The sequence below is a fragment of the Netta rufina genome (genome assembly GCF_964035555.1).
Source record: "Netta rufina genome assembly, chromosome: 1".
In the NCBI taxonomy this organism is placed as follows: Eukaryota; Metazoa; Chordata; class Aves; order Anseriformes; family Anatidae; genus Netta; species Netta rufina.
This window is the reverse complement of record NC_140123.1, coordinates 69,434,680-69,451,351: the sequence shown is the minus strand read 5'-3', so window position 1 is coordinate 69,451,351 and position 16,672 is coordinate 69,434,680. Positions and strand designations below refer to the sequence as shown.

Sequence of the window (16,672 nt, the reverse complement as noted above, 5' to 3'; positions counted from 1 at the left end):
ACAGTGAAAGTCCTCCACAACACCGCTGGAGGGCCAGTTGCTGCTCAGAACATTCCACAGCCTTTAGTGGCTTGCACACCAGCAATCTCCAGTCTACATGAGTATGGGAGCAGAAACCCCCTATGGAAGTAAGTAAATGGGATAGGATTTGTGTCACTAGTCGTTGGTACCAATAGCAACAGTAGCATCCCTAGGTTCTTCTTTCTGCCATTGTGAAAAAAAAAATAACAGGAACCCCCGTCAGCGTAACTGGAGAGAAATAAGCATCCTTCATACTGAAGTAGACATCTACAATAATGCAGACAACCAACTTCTTAAAATATTCCCTCCCTTGAACTGGGAGCAATTATGAGCCAAGAGGCTCAGCTGCAGCCATCAGCGTTACAGATGAATGAAATTAGCTGAGGTGAATCCCACCCATACGGCCTGGTATACTCCACCACTGTGTATTACAGATCACTCATTGGCAGGCTACTGCTTCAGCACAAGCATAAATGCACTTCTGGGGATGGTATTTCCAATTAGGCAGATGAAGATTTTAATTTCAGTTTAAGTGAACCAACTAGGGAGTTCACTGCAATGTTTTGCTCCCCTGGTGATAAAAAAGATAGAGTAGCCAAAACAATTCTTCAACATCTAAGAGGTACTTCTGAAGCCCTGAACATAACCTGGGACCTGTCCACACATTTGGGCAAAGAGAGAGTCACCAATGCAGCTGTGCTTTCCTGCTAGCAGCAGCAAACGGTACTCGGCCTAGTTCATTTTTATAAAATGGGAACATGACTGAAATTGTACCATCTCACCTCAACAGAAAGATAGGTCTGCATCGGTGCTCAGTGCTGAGCTGAAACTAAAGGTGGATCTTTTGTAACCCCTCAAAGTCCAGCCAAACATCTCCCTCATCCAAAGAAGGGCTGGCCCTGGTTTGGGTTTTGTCTTTTAATCAATTTTACCCTTGCTGTGAGAGTTCCTGTCTTTGTGATAGAGATCTCTGCAGGGCTCTGCCCACTTTTATTACCAGCAGAATAGGCTATTGTCATGCACTCTGCATAGGGACTATATTTGGGCAGGTAATAATTGCCCTTTTTGATTGTATTACACCACAGTCTCCTCTGATGCCTTTCCCTCCCTGTGGATAATTCCAGCTCTGGATTTTTCAAAACAACAAATCTTGGTTCCATAAAGGACAACTTTTGAGAAATGGGGCAATGCGCAATAAAATCAGAGAAACTGGAACCAATAGGTCTGGTGTTAAAACAAGAATCCTGCTAATATGCTGTCCTCAGGGAAGGGCCCTTCACTTTGTATATCCCTGTTTCTCTTGCTCTGTCAAAATGTGAATTGATGAAAAGCAACTGAGAGTCCTTGGCACCACAGCAGTTTTTTACCACTCTGTAAGATGCAGCCCAAAGTGAAGAAATATTATTATTTTTTTTTTCTTCCAGCTTCAGGCTTTTTGAAGCTTGAATATGAAAGAAGAGGCAGAAAGCAGCAAGTCTTTAACACAGTGAAAGGAAATGTGTGTTTGTATGGTTTGATAGCTCCTAATTAGTTTTGTAATATTTATACAATGCCCAAAGCATTGCCAGATCCCTTTCTGTAAAAAATAAATGGATGCATAAATGAAATCTTCCCTCTGAAATGAGAACAACACACACAAATTGAACAGAAATGTTCCCGTCTAGATAGCTGTCTGATTGAAAATTAACATCTCTTTTTAAAGTGTAAATTTGCTGGTCACTCCTCACTCAGGGCCACACAAGCAAATCTGCATCTGGGAAAGGGCGCCTTCTGGCACTGCCAGCACTTACAAACCCACACATTTCTCACAGAATAATTTTCCCTTAAAAAAAGAAGAAAACAAGAACAAGCAAACAAAACCTGGCTTTCCCAATCAAAACCTTGAAAACAGCAGTGCGTCTTCCAGTTAATTGGCTTTATTGTCAATAGCTCTACAGTTTGAAACGGTTAGCTTGCTAATGAAGTGTTTCATATAGGAGCAGACCGTGTGCTAACATGCACCAAGAACACATGTACACTTGCACTTGCAGTTTTAACGCTCAGTGCTAATGTTAAGAAACTCGATTTTCAGCACGGTTAAACCAGTGCATCAGCTACAGAGCACCCAGCAGCGTGGTGATGCTGCCACCAAGTGGACGGCTAATCTACACACTGCAAAACAGTAAATGTCTTCCATGAATGAACGTAAATTAAAATCTTTCGTATTTTGGGCCTGTACGAAAGATTTTGGAGTTTCTTAACAACGTACTGACAAATATCTTCTTCTCCCAAGCTGATACAAAACGTGTTTGCAGGTTAATGCTACAGGTTTAACTGCAAACACTCTCATATTCTCAGATTTTCAGTCGTCATAATACGGGGGAAATCTGTACTTCACACATATGACCAGGTGACATTTAAAATCCCAAATTCCAGAAGATTTCTGGCTACCCAGAGGTAAGAAAGGTGGTATGGGGCTCTCTTCAGAAAGTGATGACACAAAAAGATTGCTCAGTACACAGAAGCTGTGAGAAACCCATCTAAAAACTGCCTATGAAGTACTCTCCAAAAGTTCAAGTGCGATCCAAAAGCTTAGTTCTAGTGAGCGTGCTCTACCTCATATAATTTCTGGCAGTAAAGGCAGTCTGGCAGCACTTGGTAGCACTTTTTCCAGCATTTTACAGCAAAGTTTATCAAAGCTTTTATCTTTATAGTTATTCCCCGCTGAGTAAAAAAAAGGCTGCTCACTGAGACATTTGAGTTCTATTAGCCTGAAAAGGCTACTTAAATCACAGTCCTTGAAATAGAATAGTTTTAAGGAACACATGAGCTTTATGCCTTTTACAGCATTTATTTCTTAACTAAGATATACTAAATAATTTCTGAGTATTTGAAGGGAAAGGGGAATCTCTCACTTTTTTTTTTTTTTTTTTTTCCTTCCATTTACAAAGCTATTTTCTATACAGATCAGTGAAATATGAAGCACATTTACTAGTGCTTTTTTACCACAGTGCTCTTACTGAAAATAAATAAATAAATAATGAAAATGGAGCTGCAGACAATGCTCCCCTCTAGGGGCGGAAAAAGAATTTGCAACACTTACTTCAGCAGTGTATCATTTGTAAACCACATTATCGAAATAAAACAAATAAGGCCCACCAAATCAAAACCAATCAGAATTATTAAGCTATTCCCTACAGAGAATATTGCTGCCTACAAAATCTATCTAAAGAGCATATTGTGTTCTTATATTCAGGCAGAAGAGTTTTAATAACGCACATTATAGAAGCCTCTTTATTACATTTCCCCAGCAAAATACATCCCATCAACTTCCGACCCAGACAACATATCATCAAATGCAATATGCAAAGAATTCATTTTTTCTTTGTAAGTAAACACATTTATCATGAAAATATATGTACTGACAAGTGCTAAAGCTGGAAGTTTGCTCCACTGATCAAACCGGGTATATTTGGAAGTCAAATAAGATGGAAGGTCAGCATTGGCTCGGCTGCTTTCCTCCTCTTCATTCAGGCAGCCAGATGCGAGGTTGCAAAAGCAATTCCGGCATCGCTGTCAATGACAGAGGGTCCGATCCTCCCTGCACAGATTACTCCTACGTACAGTCTGGGAAGCTCGCGATTCCTCCTTGGAAACAAGGGGAATGCAGAGCTAACGGAGGACTGTCTCCACATCCCCAAATTCTGAGGACCAAGCAAGCCTGGTGGGAGCTGTGGGACATGAAGTACATGCCCCAGCTGGGACCCGCTACCTCCAACCAGCACATCACCACCAGGACGAGAAGTTTTGCCCCAAAAAATCCCCACGGCACCTATCTTCTTGGGGAAAGCCTCACTGGGTAGCGCTGATGAGCTGATACCTCCATGGGAACTTGTGCAGGGCTGGCAGTGGCTGGAGGGGGCTGAGTGAAGGTCATAGACACCACAGTGTGGGTCAGGATGGGCTTCTCCAACCACCTTGTGGCACTGCATCCACTGCTCCCACTGCTGCAGTGTCCATTGTGAAAGACTGAGACCCCTGAGGTAGCACAGCTCTGTGCACCTTACAAAAACAGTCCCTTGGCTTGGGCTTGAACAGAATAGGATATCCACTCTTTTATTTTTAAAGTTATTACTTGCAATAGTGGAAAGAAAGCTATTTAAAAAGCTTTGCGCTCCATTTCTTATCACATACACCACGGTTAGTGGGAATTTATTTCCACACACATGCACACCCCCACACAATACTCTACAAAAAATATATATTTTTTTTAGGCTACAAAAGCATTCTGTGTCTTTCTGTAGTCTATAAATACATCAATTCCAAAGAGCCTTAGCCTAATGTTTTCAGAGAGTGAGTATCCATCCCACCTAACTGTACAAGTGCCTCCCAGAGGTGTAAGTAAGGCTGCTGCTGAAGTCCTCCCTTGTCACTGCTGCTGTCATCCAGGCTGTGCACCCAGGTTTCTTTTCTATGAATACCAGAGGAAAAGACACTGGGGGAGATGATGAGAAAGTCTGGGTCAAGCCCTAATTGCCCAACAAATCTGTGCTCTGCTGCATTTCTTTAACACTGCAGAACCCAGGGCTTTCCTCCCAAAAAAAATCATGCCAGCTGCAAATTTGACACACTGTGTAATGTTTTGCTCCGAGTTGACTGCTAGCCTGGTCTGGGCTTCACCAACACAAGTAATTTACACAGATCATCATGAATCTCTTCTGTGGCAGCCCCTGGTGTTGTACTAGGGCAGTCCTGGCAAGGCTGGCTTTAAGGCCAGCATTAGCTATAGTTATTTTCACTTTCATCCATCTAAACATATATGTGCTTATCCTCACATTATTTCAGGAGTTTATTATTGCTGAAAGCAATAACTTGGCAAAAAGTGTGAGAAAGAACAGCGATACATATAGCCAGAGAGAAAATGAGGGGAAATTAGGTTCTTCTCCTTCTTGTAAACATTACCTCTACCATGTCTTAGCCTTTTTAGCACTAGAGCAGGTACAACAGTGACAGTCTAAAGCTGTAAGACATAAGGATACCTTAACTCTTCTAAATCTCTTTTCCTCTTTTCCTGTCAAGACAAGGGATTTAAGGCCAGGGCCAAATAATAAATAAATCAGGGCAGCAACACCTGAAATAAAACTGGGGATGCTCTAGGTGCCTGCATACAGAAGCATAATACCCCAAGCTCCGACAAGCCCAGACGGAGAGAGCTTGGGGCTCCCATAGAGCCAGCCCCACAGAACCAGACACAGCAGGACAGGAGCACTCAGATTTGCTGAAAACCCCCATTTCAAGGCACTTCAGCATTTAATGCCATGCTCCCAGCCTCTTTGATGGGTCTCAGACATCACTACATGCTCATATAAGACAAGCTTAGAATAGTTTTTTTCTTTCATCTCTTTTCAAGTGTTGTCCGTATGACTACACTCTCAGAGAAAGCCCTGTTGAAGATACAAGGCAGTCTTAATTACTACAGCCTAATTACTTTTAATGAGCAAATCGCTGTACACTGATGTGGGATTTAGCCCGAGAAGAACTTCAGACAATCCTCTAATGTTACTGATATTATATCTAATATCTAGGTTATGCAATAATGAATCTTGACAGTATCCTCTAATCAGATGAGGAGCACAACCCTGAAGAACTAAGATGCTGGTTTGCTTCTATGTCAGTGTAATGCACCAGCTTTGTTTTCAGGAAAATACTTGCTAAAACAGCTCCACAGTGCTTCTAACATACATTGTTTATCCCTAAGGTGATTCACCTTTTAGCACAATTAGCAAAATTGAAAAAGTAATAACAAAAGCTTCGAAGGTTCAGGATATACTGCCCCAGAACAAGATGCCAATCTCTGGCCTTTGGGACAGTTCTCCTGCAATCAGCACTGCAGCTGCAAACACAAATAGTAAGAGAGAACAGATCTTCACAAAAAATGCTGGACTGAATCATCAAATCTGTTGAGAATATGCCTTCCATTTAATCAAAGGAAATATTTAAGCACCAGCAGTATTCAGAAGCTACAAATTAATTGGTACTTGGAGGCAGTGATTATGTTTTCCACTTTTCTTGATATTCACACAAATATGTGTGAAGGACTGGTTGCCTGGCTTTACTATGGGTGGGGGAAGTGGCATACCCCACCAGTATTTGCAGAGCTAGTTAGGAAACCACATCAGGAGAAATGAATCCAGGTTATTACCTCATGGTATACAGCAGAGTGCCGTCATCCTCAAGGCGCAGAAGTTTGTTTGGGGTTGTCATGTTGTGAGCAATAGACTTCTTGCCATTGTGGAAAAAAGTGTCTGGTGTCCAAATCTTGCTGGCGAGCAGATTGTTAAGGGGGAGGCGCTGCATAGGACCTTTGAATCGAAGTCTTTCATCTTTCCAGCTTTGTCGGAAAAAAACATCAATGGTATATTCCTGGCACAAAGAAACAACCGGGTTATGGCAGGGTCAGAACAGTAGTGATGGTTCTGAAAATGGCTTTAGCCCCGTAAATACAACTGAGCTGGGAGCCACATGCGAGAACTTACCATCTCTGTGTCTGACACGGGACCAAAACTGGTAACATAGATATCTGTTTTCACCTGTGTTATTCTCTCTGTAATAAATATAGGCTCTGAGTCAGTAATTGCTTTAAGATGCAATTCGTGCTTCTGATGCATTTCTCTTTTAACAACTTCTGAATCACTCCAAGATCCCCAAAAGATTGAAATTAAGAAGACATTTGAGGAGGAATTTCTTCCATGATCAAATGCAAACATCGACCTTTGAGAGCCCAGGCTCTTTCCTTATGATCAGTGGAAAGAAACAGGCCCTTCAAAGGTGCAATTCCCCTGACTGATAGCTTTCGATGCCTGCCACAGGATGAAACAAAGTGTGCCTTGGAAAGGCCTATTTCCTTCTGCTGAACTGGGTGATTTGCTCAATGGCAGACATCTACATTATAGATGTCCAAAGCTAGGTGAAATTAATTCCACCCTTAAGACCTTTAGGTCTTGCTGGCATGTTTTCAAACCGAGGACTAATTTAATTTAAGGGCAGAAATTTCAGAAGTTCGTTATGTAAGATAGGAGCATCGAGCCCTATTTTCAAGCATCTCTGTGTAAAGTGAGAGAAGAAGGAGAGAAAGGAACGAAAGCAATGTGTTGGTCTCACAAGAGGAAACGGTGGGGGTAGCCAGATTAAAAAAGGGCCAGGAAGAAACATAACAGATGGTTTACACATGGGAAGGAGATGAGAGAAATCTGGGGGAAAGAGAGCTGAGGGAGGGCTCAACAAGGTTAGGATGGCAAGTAACTATTCACATGTTACGGTTTTAAAATAGCTGCTGTAGAGGTTATCAAAATGACATATCAATAGAGATTTGCTGTAGCTGTCTAAACACGGATGGTTTGAGGTTCTGTTTTAAACAGATTTTTGTTGCTGGCATAATTTTATACACGCTGACCAGCTAAGGAACCCTGCGGCAACCTGCTAGCACCATGTCTCGCTCACCTTAAGAGAGAGAAAAGGAAACCAAAATGCATTCAATTACAGAAAGCATGCATCATGCATGCTCTTCTCATCCAACCTCAAAGGGTTGATGACTGAAATAAAGGGATGTCAGTGACCCCTATATGGAGCCCTGCTTGCCAGGAGACAAGTCTGATTTCTGGCCTGTCTCTCATCAAGGCTGCACCAAGTCCATACGTGAGGGTGGCAGGGGTCACTCTGTAGCACCATCACCCACACAGTTCACCGGCCACAGCCAACATGCCAGTCTACCTCCCAGTCCCGGGCGCAGCCGGTTGTCATAGCCATCCAGCAGACCATCCAAGATCCTGGTGAATATGGTAATGTTATCATTGGCGTCCTCTTTTCCTGGTGCTGTTGGCGTTTGCGAGAAGCTATTTCATGCAAAAGAAAAGAAACACGTCAAAAACTGCATCAATCTCAAGGGACCTCAAGGAAACTTCAAGATGAGAGCCTCCGAGCTTCCTGCCCTCTCCCCTCCCATTTCACCTCATCCTGGTTTTTCCCCGGCAATAGTTCTTCAGTCTTGTGAAACTGCATCAGCTCATGGTAGGGCTGGATGAGCAGCACGGATTTTCCTGGAGATGCTCCCTCAAGTCTGCCTGAAGGTACTATTTAATCCTTACACACCAAACACCTTCTCGTTTCTACACGTTACGTAACTTATCCCCAGAACAAAGGACAAATTCTAACCTCATTTGAGGATTACAAACTCCCACTGCATCCAAAAATCCCACCCCAGCTACCACTGGGGTACCTGAAAGGAATACTGCAGCACCAAGACAACAATTCTTCATGCCTCCTCTCTCTTCTGCATAAATTATCCCCCACACACCTTGTAGTATGCAAATAACAACAACATGTAGTGGGCTTTGCTCCATATATTTACACCAGATTTTTTTTTCTGCATTCAATCTGAACTCCTTTTTTTTTTTTTTTTTAAGTGACTTATGGACAGATATATTTCAGAAAGGGTCCTTCAAGCCAGCAAAATACCACTGATTTTTTATTTTAAACTTGTCTGCTCAGGTATCTAAGGCTCAGACCTAGGAAGCTGGCTTACATAGAAGCACCCACAAGGATTCCCCAGCTTACAGCACTACTAAAACTTGCATTTTTAAATCCATTTCATTTTAATTTAAAGACACTCAGGAGAATCCCCTGCCTACTAATGCCTTTGCTTAACTAAAGAACAGATAAAAGACATGTAAGTTATCCATAAACAGGCTTCACTTGCAGCAAGCAATAAGACCCTCTTAAAATGGCAAGTTTTCTCAGACTTGGTGTTTATTCAGCTTTAAGTCTCTGCTGAAATCACCAAGAAATGTTCCATCTGTGAAAGAGGGCACATCACCCCACAGGTAGCCATACCCTACTTTATGCACCTGATCTCGGTGTGAACTAGTGACCCAGAGATAAAAAAGATAATAATCCTTGGTTATTTATCACCAATCCCCAGGGAAATAAATCTGCAAATAAACAGAGACTCTCCAAGCACTCCTCTGAATAGATTGCCTTGCAGAATGCCTGCAAAATATGCATGATACTTACCTAACAGAACAAGAATTATAAGAAGAAAGATAAGTGACCTCAACCTGTACCTCTACAAGATTTACACTAATGCGACCTTGCTGGTACCCATGCACTCAGCCTGGGCACAGTCTGGAAGTTTTATGGGCACAAGACCTGGCTCATGACAAGCTGCTGGTGGCCACATAACACCCCCTACACACTAGTCAGACCCAGTTTGGGGGACACACAGTCCTGTGTCTGCCCCCACTACATCTTGTGTGCTTCTGCTGGAAAAAGAAAGGATTGCAGAGCCTCTCAGGAAAGGGAGCAAGGCCAGGCTGGTCTGATTCCCAGAAATGCAGAAGCACATAGAAACTCCTGGCCAACAGTGGTTCCTCACAGCATGGGTGAGGTTGGCAATGCTGCCACCCTCAACAAGCTCATCATGGGGAGAGCCTGAAGCCACCACAAAAGGACATTCCCGCTGCTGCAGGCAAAAGTTCATCTGTGAATCTCACCCATTTTTTAGGCTGTCCTATCTCTCCATGGTCTGAAGATCAAACTAACGACCAGTTTTCTCTGTTGTGCAACAGTAAGGCAGATATGTTTGACTAAAATGATATGCAGTTAGTCCAGTGGATACAAACTGATTAAAGAAACTTTATACATCCTGGCACATTGGGCCATCCAAAACAAAAGACTATATATATTTTTTGTCAGTTATAACCAAATGGATTCACTGCTTAGTAAAGGTGTTACATACACATGGCACCTTAACAAAAAGGGACAGGAGATGGAAGTCACACAGGTTCTTCCTATGCAGTTATCATAACTAAAGCTTAGGTAAAAGCACTACTTAAAACTTTTCTCAGTTTCTCTTTAGCCCATTTTCTTGAGAAAGAGACATGTGTCATGCTGTCTGCCTGTTCCGCCATATCAACATAGGAAGCCATTTCCATTTTCCAATCCATCTGACAAAGAAGCAGAGAGATCAAACTTCATTTCGTTCCCACAGGTTTCATGAGAAGCAGTGACTAGACAAGGGGAGAGAGATCTAAATTAGTGCCTCATTAAGTAAAAATGTGAGGTCAGCAGCTGCCTATTCCCTCTGGCTCACTGACTGGGCCAGTCGGCATGCATGTAGCTCAAAAACAGCCTCAGCAAAACCAGCCCACCTCCTCCCTGCTAATTAAGAGATACGGAGGAGACTTGCAGGGTGATTAGGAAAGATACTGGGAGAAATAGACTGCAGAGGTAAAATGTAGGTATTGCAATGGGAGATGGGAACAAGAGATGCCAAATGTGGAGCTTGGGTTATTGTAAAACTACGGTGCTGAGGACGCAGCATACAGAGCTCCACTAGTTTCTCTGCTCTTGAAAAAAGCTTGTTATTTTTAGTGCTTACGTCTGAATTCAAAGCCAATTGAACTCAGAGGAAAGATTCCCATTGAACTATTTTTGGGGAGACAGGACAAAATATATCTAGTTCTCATAACCTCTCTTCTGCATCTAACATGAGTAATTGATGTTGCTTCTTTCTATCTTGGCTACACACATCTTTCCCCAGAACAGCATACACACCCCAAATACTGAAATACTTGTATAACCCCACAAGAAAAGCTAATTAATAGATGACAAAGATGGGGAAATGACTACCGTGAAGACTCATAAAAAGTCTGTACCTCATCTGCAAAACAGCAATCCAATTTAGATTTGGCAGATCACTTCACCCATACGTGAAAGACAAAGACGGCATCTGATGCTGAATTTTAGAGAAATGTCAGTATTATGTGAAGTTGCGTCTGTACATGGATTACTGTTTGCCATTAATGCAAATGTTATTTTTTATTTCATTTAAAAGTTAGGGTGTTGTTTGAATTTCTGAGATTGCTGGTAAAACAGCAGTTCACATTTCAGTTTAAGTGCTGAGATTGTCTTTTATGACATCAAAGCTTTAAGACTGGACTGTTAAAGTTGCACACATTGTTGAGTATTAGATATTATAGCTGTATGAATAATACAGCTATAAGAAAAGAGGTGATATCCTGAACCAGTTGTTTCCACGCATGTAAAGGTTATGTTTTATCAGCAAATTAGTAGGTAAACACATTATTGTCTTGCTGCAATCAAAAATGTTTTTGAAGGAGACATTTTCAGTTATGGAATATAAATAAACCTTGAAAAGAACCTTAGGAGATGCTAAGAAAATTCAAAGATAATTAAATTTAAAGCTCATTATTGAACATAAACTAAACCAACCAGGAATACTTCTCATTATATTTATTTAATACTGCAATTTCATGGTGACTCAAAAAATCAGAAGCTACAGAAAAGGCCATCAGTGTAAAATGTAATTACTCTCTAAAGATGCTCAACTACCTCTTCTGATGAGTTCATCGCTTACCATTTTAAACATTGTCTTTTTTGCTATCTAGTCAAAATTGTGACATGTTCTATTCATAACTCTGTTGTAATAAGAGGAAAATGTATTGTAGATATTTCATGATTTTCCTGAAACCTTTTTTTTTAAAAAAAAAAAAAATAATAATAATAATAAAGTAAGACACACTAGAAAATAACTGAGGAATATTTTGCAATTGCAAACTTTTTTTATTATTATTATTTTTTTCCTCTCTCTCTTTCTCTCTCTCTCTTACAAGTAAAGTTTCCAAGAACTTGCTTTAATAGGATTGGGAATTATACCAGAACTTGAGACAAATTAACAGTTGGTAGAGAAAACAGTGGAGAATGCATTTGCACAGTTCTGGATGCTGTCAGCTGGACAGACATCAAAGGAAATATGTTTACTTTTCCGAGTGGGCTTCTTCCCATCCCTTTCTTACAGATTCTTCAGATCTGAAAATGCTGATACTTCGTGAATTTTAGCCCTGAAAATTCATTTCTTTCACAACGGATTAGGATACAGGAAAGAGATGCCAGAAAATACTGAAACTTTAACAGTCCTTGCAGATGTTTTAAGAATAATTTCATTATTTTATTTACCAAGAGCAGTATTTCACTACCTGCTGGGAATAGGCAATTTTTGAGCAGTGTGACAAAAGCCTGCATCCCATAGAGCGGTATCCTATCACCCTCACCCCTCTTACCCCTTTATGTCCATTTCAGCATCCCGAGCTTCTCCCCAAGATGTTACACACCTCCCAGTACACCCTGCTGCTGAAATGCAGGCTGACAGAAAGGCAATACATGTGGGATGGCCTGCAGGTAGCACCTGCTACCTGGTCAGCCTGCTTAATGTTGGCAAGGTGGTGATGCTCAAACCACAGCTTTCTGCTCAGCAGAGGAATGAACTTCTTCCTGCCTTCCCTGTGCAGCAATTCCCTTGCTTTTCCAGTTGTGGGAACTGGCTGACAGGTTTCTGACATGTTTGCAAAGCTATCTGGAGGCATGGAGAAGGAAAGCAACACAGGATACAAAAAAAAAAAAAAAAAAAAAAAAAAAAAAAAAAAAAAAAGATGAGCACGACCATGTAAGCATATGATAATTTTCAGAAAATGAGTCTTAAAAATCCGAGGAAGAACTCCCCAGCATCTGTGACTACTCAGAAAGGCATAACCCATCAGAACAAACTGCTCAGGGTTGCAGAGACGAACTTGAAGCAAATGCCACAGCCTGAAGGAGAGGTATGTTTAGACTAAATAGCAGGATTATGTTCTCAGTGATAAGGACAGTGAGCTAGTGGGAAAGTATGTGAAACTACAGACCCGCTGCAGAGCAAATTCTCACCGTGCACAGAAAAGTGTTGCGTTGGCTAGAGCTACGTTTAATTGGGATCTTCTGTTTCCCGTGTTTCTACTATTATAAATATTATTAGCAGATGGTGACTGAACTGTGGTTACACCAACAACATCCGTCCCTGCTGGTTTAGGCTCTCGGACAGATTTCTGAAATCGCACTCCTAAAACGCAAGCGTGTGCAGGGACTGTCATCAGCTTGTCCCCAAAAATGTCCCCACATGCAGCCTGGGGCTTGTAAAAATGAGCCAAGGCGCAATGAGGCTGGTCAGCATGTGGCTGATCGTGTGCCACCTCATCCCTGGAACATCTCCCTGCTAAGCAGCAGCCCATCACCCATCCTCAGGGCTGGGATGGGCAAGATGCTCAGCCCTGCCCCAGCACCCACAGCATCTGCCAGGGCAGGACCTTGCACAAACTGATTCCACCTGTGGGATGCTCGATCCCACAAGCTCCACCTCACTACGTTGATCTTGCAGGGCATCAGTCTGAAGGGGGTGGAATCCAAACTATTTTGAATTTCCACTGACCTGCTGCCAGGAGAGCACCCACTTTCTGCCTGCTTTTGACAGTCTGATCCTTCAGACCTTGCAGGCATGAAACTGTGAGTGAGTTCAGTGCAACCCTTCACGTAAAACAGACAGAAGGAATCAGACTCCTGTCTCATCCGAAAACACCCCCCACAGTTATATTCGATATCTAATTATTGTCTAACCCTAATGTGAATTAACTTTTTTTTTAGCCCTGAAGTGGCCAGCTAGTTGGACCAGATTATCTTTGTAGGTGCTTTCCAACTGAACTATTCTACTCTACGCTATTCTAAATAGCTCACAATGGTCTGTAAGGTAAATATCTCCAAATATTTCAGTACTATATCGTAACTCATTAGATCATGATATAACTTGAGGCTGAAGTCACACAAGCTTGAAAAAGCCTTGACTCGTGGTGGATTCTATGCAGAAGTAGGGTCATAGAAAAATTACACCAATAGGGATAAGGGAATCATATGCTCTTCTCCTTCGACCTATATCCTTGAATCTTAATTCTATGATTTTTCCTTAAATAACTTCTACCAACCATGCCTACAGTCCTCCTCTACGGCCTACTGATGAGGATAACACTCAATAGTCATTCCACATTTATGTTAACCATTAATCACAGACTTTTGCTGAGATTTCTGAAGTAGCCTAGGAGACTGAGATACATAATTCCTGTTTATTTTACCAGGCATTGTGCATCAAAATCCCCAAAGGTGGCTTTAGCTAAGTCATCAAAAACTGTATTTATGATTTAATATAATCATGGAATGACTATGGAGGATCATACACAAATCTCTGCCTTCATCTATAAAGTTTTGCTGCATTTTGCTTTTTAATTTGTGGTCATTTAGCCAATCACTTTTGTTTAGCACATTGCTAAAAGCACTGAAATGTGGCACTGCAATCCAAACACGGATGAAGCTAATAAAAAAGAATCTGGTAGCAACAGCAAGTATTATCAGTATTAGGTTCTGGATCATAGAAGTTAATAAAGCAGCCTACATGTAAATTGTACCGTTCCGTCCTGAAGAGTCAGTCCCAAAGCACTTAGCAAATTACACTCTGAAACTGCTTCTGCTTCTGAAACAGAAGCGCTGGAGCATCCTCTGTCTTTTGAGCAGGGTCAAAATTCAGCCCTAAGGCAGCATGTGAATGGCGCAGTGGATTGGTGCTGCTTATCTCTGCAGGCCCTGACTACAATTATGAAATCAGAAAAATTGGGGGTGGGGGGGTGAGGGGTTGTTACGTGATGATCTTGTTGTAGTGCACGGCAGCTTTTTGACTAACTCAGAGAAGACGAGTGTCCTACATTCCTGTAACTGTCCTGCTCTGGTTACCTGACAGGTTATGGGACACGATTCCCACCTGAAACTTCTGTTCATAATTTATTTGGGAGTCAAAAGGGAGAGTTAAGCCTCTTTTTTTGCAGTCTCTATTCTTCTGTTCAATGAGCAATGCAGAAGGTAGACAACCCCCCCACCAAAAAGGTTGTGCCAAACTAGTGCAGTTAACACCTTCTGTAGGGATAAGGGCAGTCAGAAAGGACTTGAGGCAACAGTCCTCAAGATGTCCTCAGTGTGGTAATACTTGGTTAAACCCCTACCATGTCAAGACAAGTTCAACACCAGTTCCACACCACCTAAGCCCTCTTCATTTCCATCAAGAAGTCCAGTGAGGGTTTTGCCCTAGGCCATAGTGAAAGCAGGACTGAGCTTTTCCAAGGTGAATAAAGCAGACTGCAGCAATTTACCTTCCCTGTGGGTGCAGGTCTGCAGCTGTTCATACATGGCACTATGGTCACAGCTTTCTGTGCACCTACTTAAGACACACACTAAAGACAGGGCTGAGTCTTGCTTACAGTACAGAGAGTTGTCATTCAAGGTTTGGTCTTCTAGTTCCAATCTGGAAAAAAATACTTTGATTGAAATAAGAAGCTAATTTGCATCTCCATTTTGTACCTTCTTTTAGCAAAGAAGTGATGGGTATGCTTGTGAATCAGCACACTGGGAGGATTTTTTTTTTTTTTTTTTTCTTTTTTCTGGTGAAATCATAAATAATTGTTCTCCTCCACAAAAAAAGAATCAACCTACGTTTCCAGAGCACTTGCTAAATGTTTCTTCGGGGTTCAGTGGCATAGTCTGATCTTGGAAAGTTCCGAAGATATCTCATTTTAGGGAAAACATGTAAATAGGGTTTTTCTGTTTGTTTTGTGGGTGTGTTTTGAAGAACTACAGTAGGAGTACTTCTTCAATACAGTTTTAAAAATCTCACAATCAAGAAAGCACCCAAAGCAAAAAATGAGGAAGCAGAATTCCTTGCTATGCACCTCAGGGAAATGTAATTTCTAATTACTCTAGCAAGTTTCAAATTCAGCTGTCCTCCTGAGCGGCCACAATCTTACTCACTAAGAAGCCTATACCAGCTAGGAGCATGCACTGGGTCCTGCTGCTGTTGCAGTCTGGCACTGCTGCCTGCAGCCTGTGCCGCCAGGTGAGAGGGAAGGTGCGAGCCCTCCTCAGTGCAACCACACCAGCAGCCAGTGCATCAGCACCCGGCTGTTCCATGGCCAGCTCAGGGCACTCAGCAGCCAAAGGCCCAGGCTGAATTTCCACGTTCCCCCCCTGCAAAAATGATATGAGCATAGAGAGCTGATAGGAGACAGAAAATTGGAGCAGGAAGGCAAACCGCTCCTTTTCTCCCGACACCGGTACATTCAGATCAAATGCAAAGCTTGCTTGTTTTGTGCTGCTGCTCCACACCACATGGAGCCAAAGCTTTTCATTTCCTTCAAAAAGCCACAGCAGAAATTCAAACACAATTGGCAACTTACCCGAAGTGGCTGGCTAAACTCATGGAAACGCAGAAGAGGAAGAAGTTTTTGATCATGATAAAGCCAGAGACCGTTCCATTGTCCATTCCAGAGGAGATGAGTAATGCAGGTGGTTGCTTTGGTAAAGGTGCAGCTGCTCACTTTGTTCTCACGCTGCAACAATACAAAAAAAAGAAAAATTATTACACGGACGAGCAGCAGGACAGCCGACTTCAGCTCACACCGCATCTTCTGCTCTCTGTGTTTTTCACAAACTTCTTCAGGCTTATGTAAACATCATCTGTTTATGTAAAATTCTATATCTTCAAGGACATGTTTTACCTTCTGCTGACAGCAAACTGCAAAACAGGAAAAATTCTTAGTGGCCCAGTTTTCCTTTACATTTGTTTGTCATGTAAGTAACTAAAGAAATCGTTTCCCAAATGCCAGTTTTGACCGTTTACCTATTTCAACAACTTCCACACGCCTGCAAACCCCAGGCTGTGTGCAGCCTCCGCATCCCTTCGTTCCATCGCAAT

General features: G+C 42.0%; 2 protein-coding genes across 2 annotated transcripts in view; one reads left to right on the top strand and one right to left on the bottom strand.

Moving 5' to 3' along the window:
• The window catches only part of GABRA5 (gamma-aminobutyric acid type A receptor subunit alpha5), a gene marked incomplete at both ends in the record, with an annotated part of 54,085 nt that extends 37,845 nt beyond the window's left edge, over window positions 1–16,240 (bottom strand). The window contains 4 exons of the mRNA XM_084290842.1: window positions 6,203–6,423; window positions 6,537–6,604; window positions 7,771–7,892; window positions 16,155–16,240. Of these exons, the coding sequence (XP_084146968.1) occupies window positions 6,203–6,423; window positions 6,537–6,604; window positions 7,771–7,892; window positions 16,155–16,240 (497 nt within the window). The remainder of the gene's footprint in view (window positions 1–6,202; window positions 6,424–6,536; window positions 6,605–7,770; window positions 7,893–16,154) is intronic.
• The window catches only part of GABRB3 (gamma-aminobutyric acid type A receptor subunit beta3), a gene marked incomplete at both ends in the record, with an annotated part of 192,720 nt that overhangs the window by 30,649 nt on the left and 145,399 nt on the right, over window positions 1–16,672 (top strand). The window lies entirely within an intron of this gene.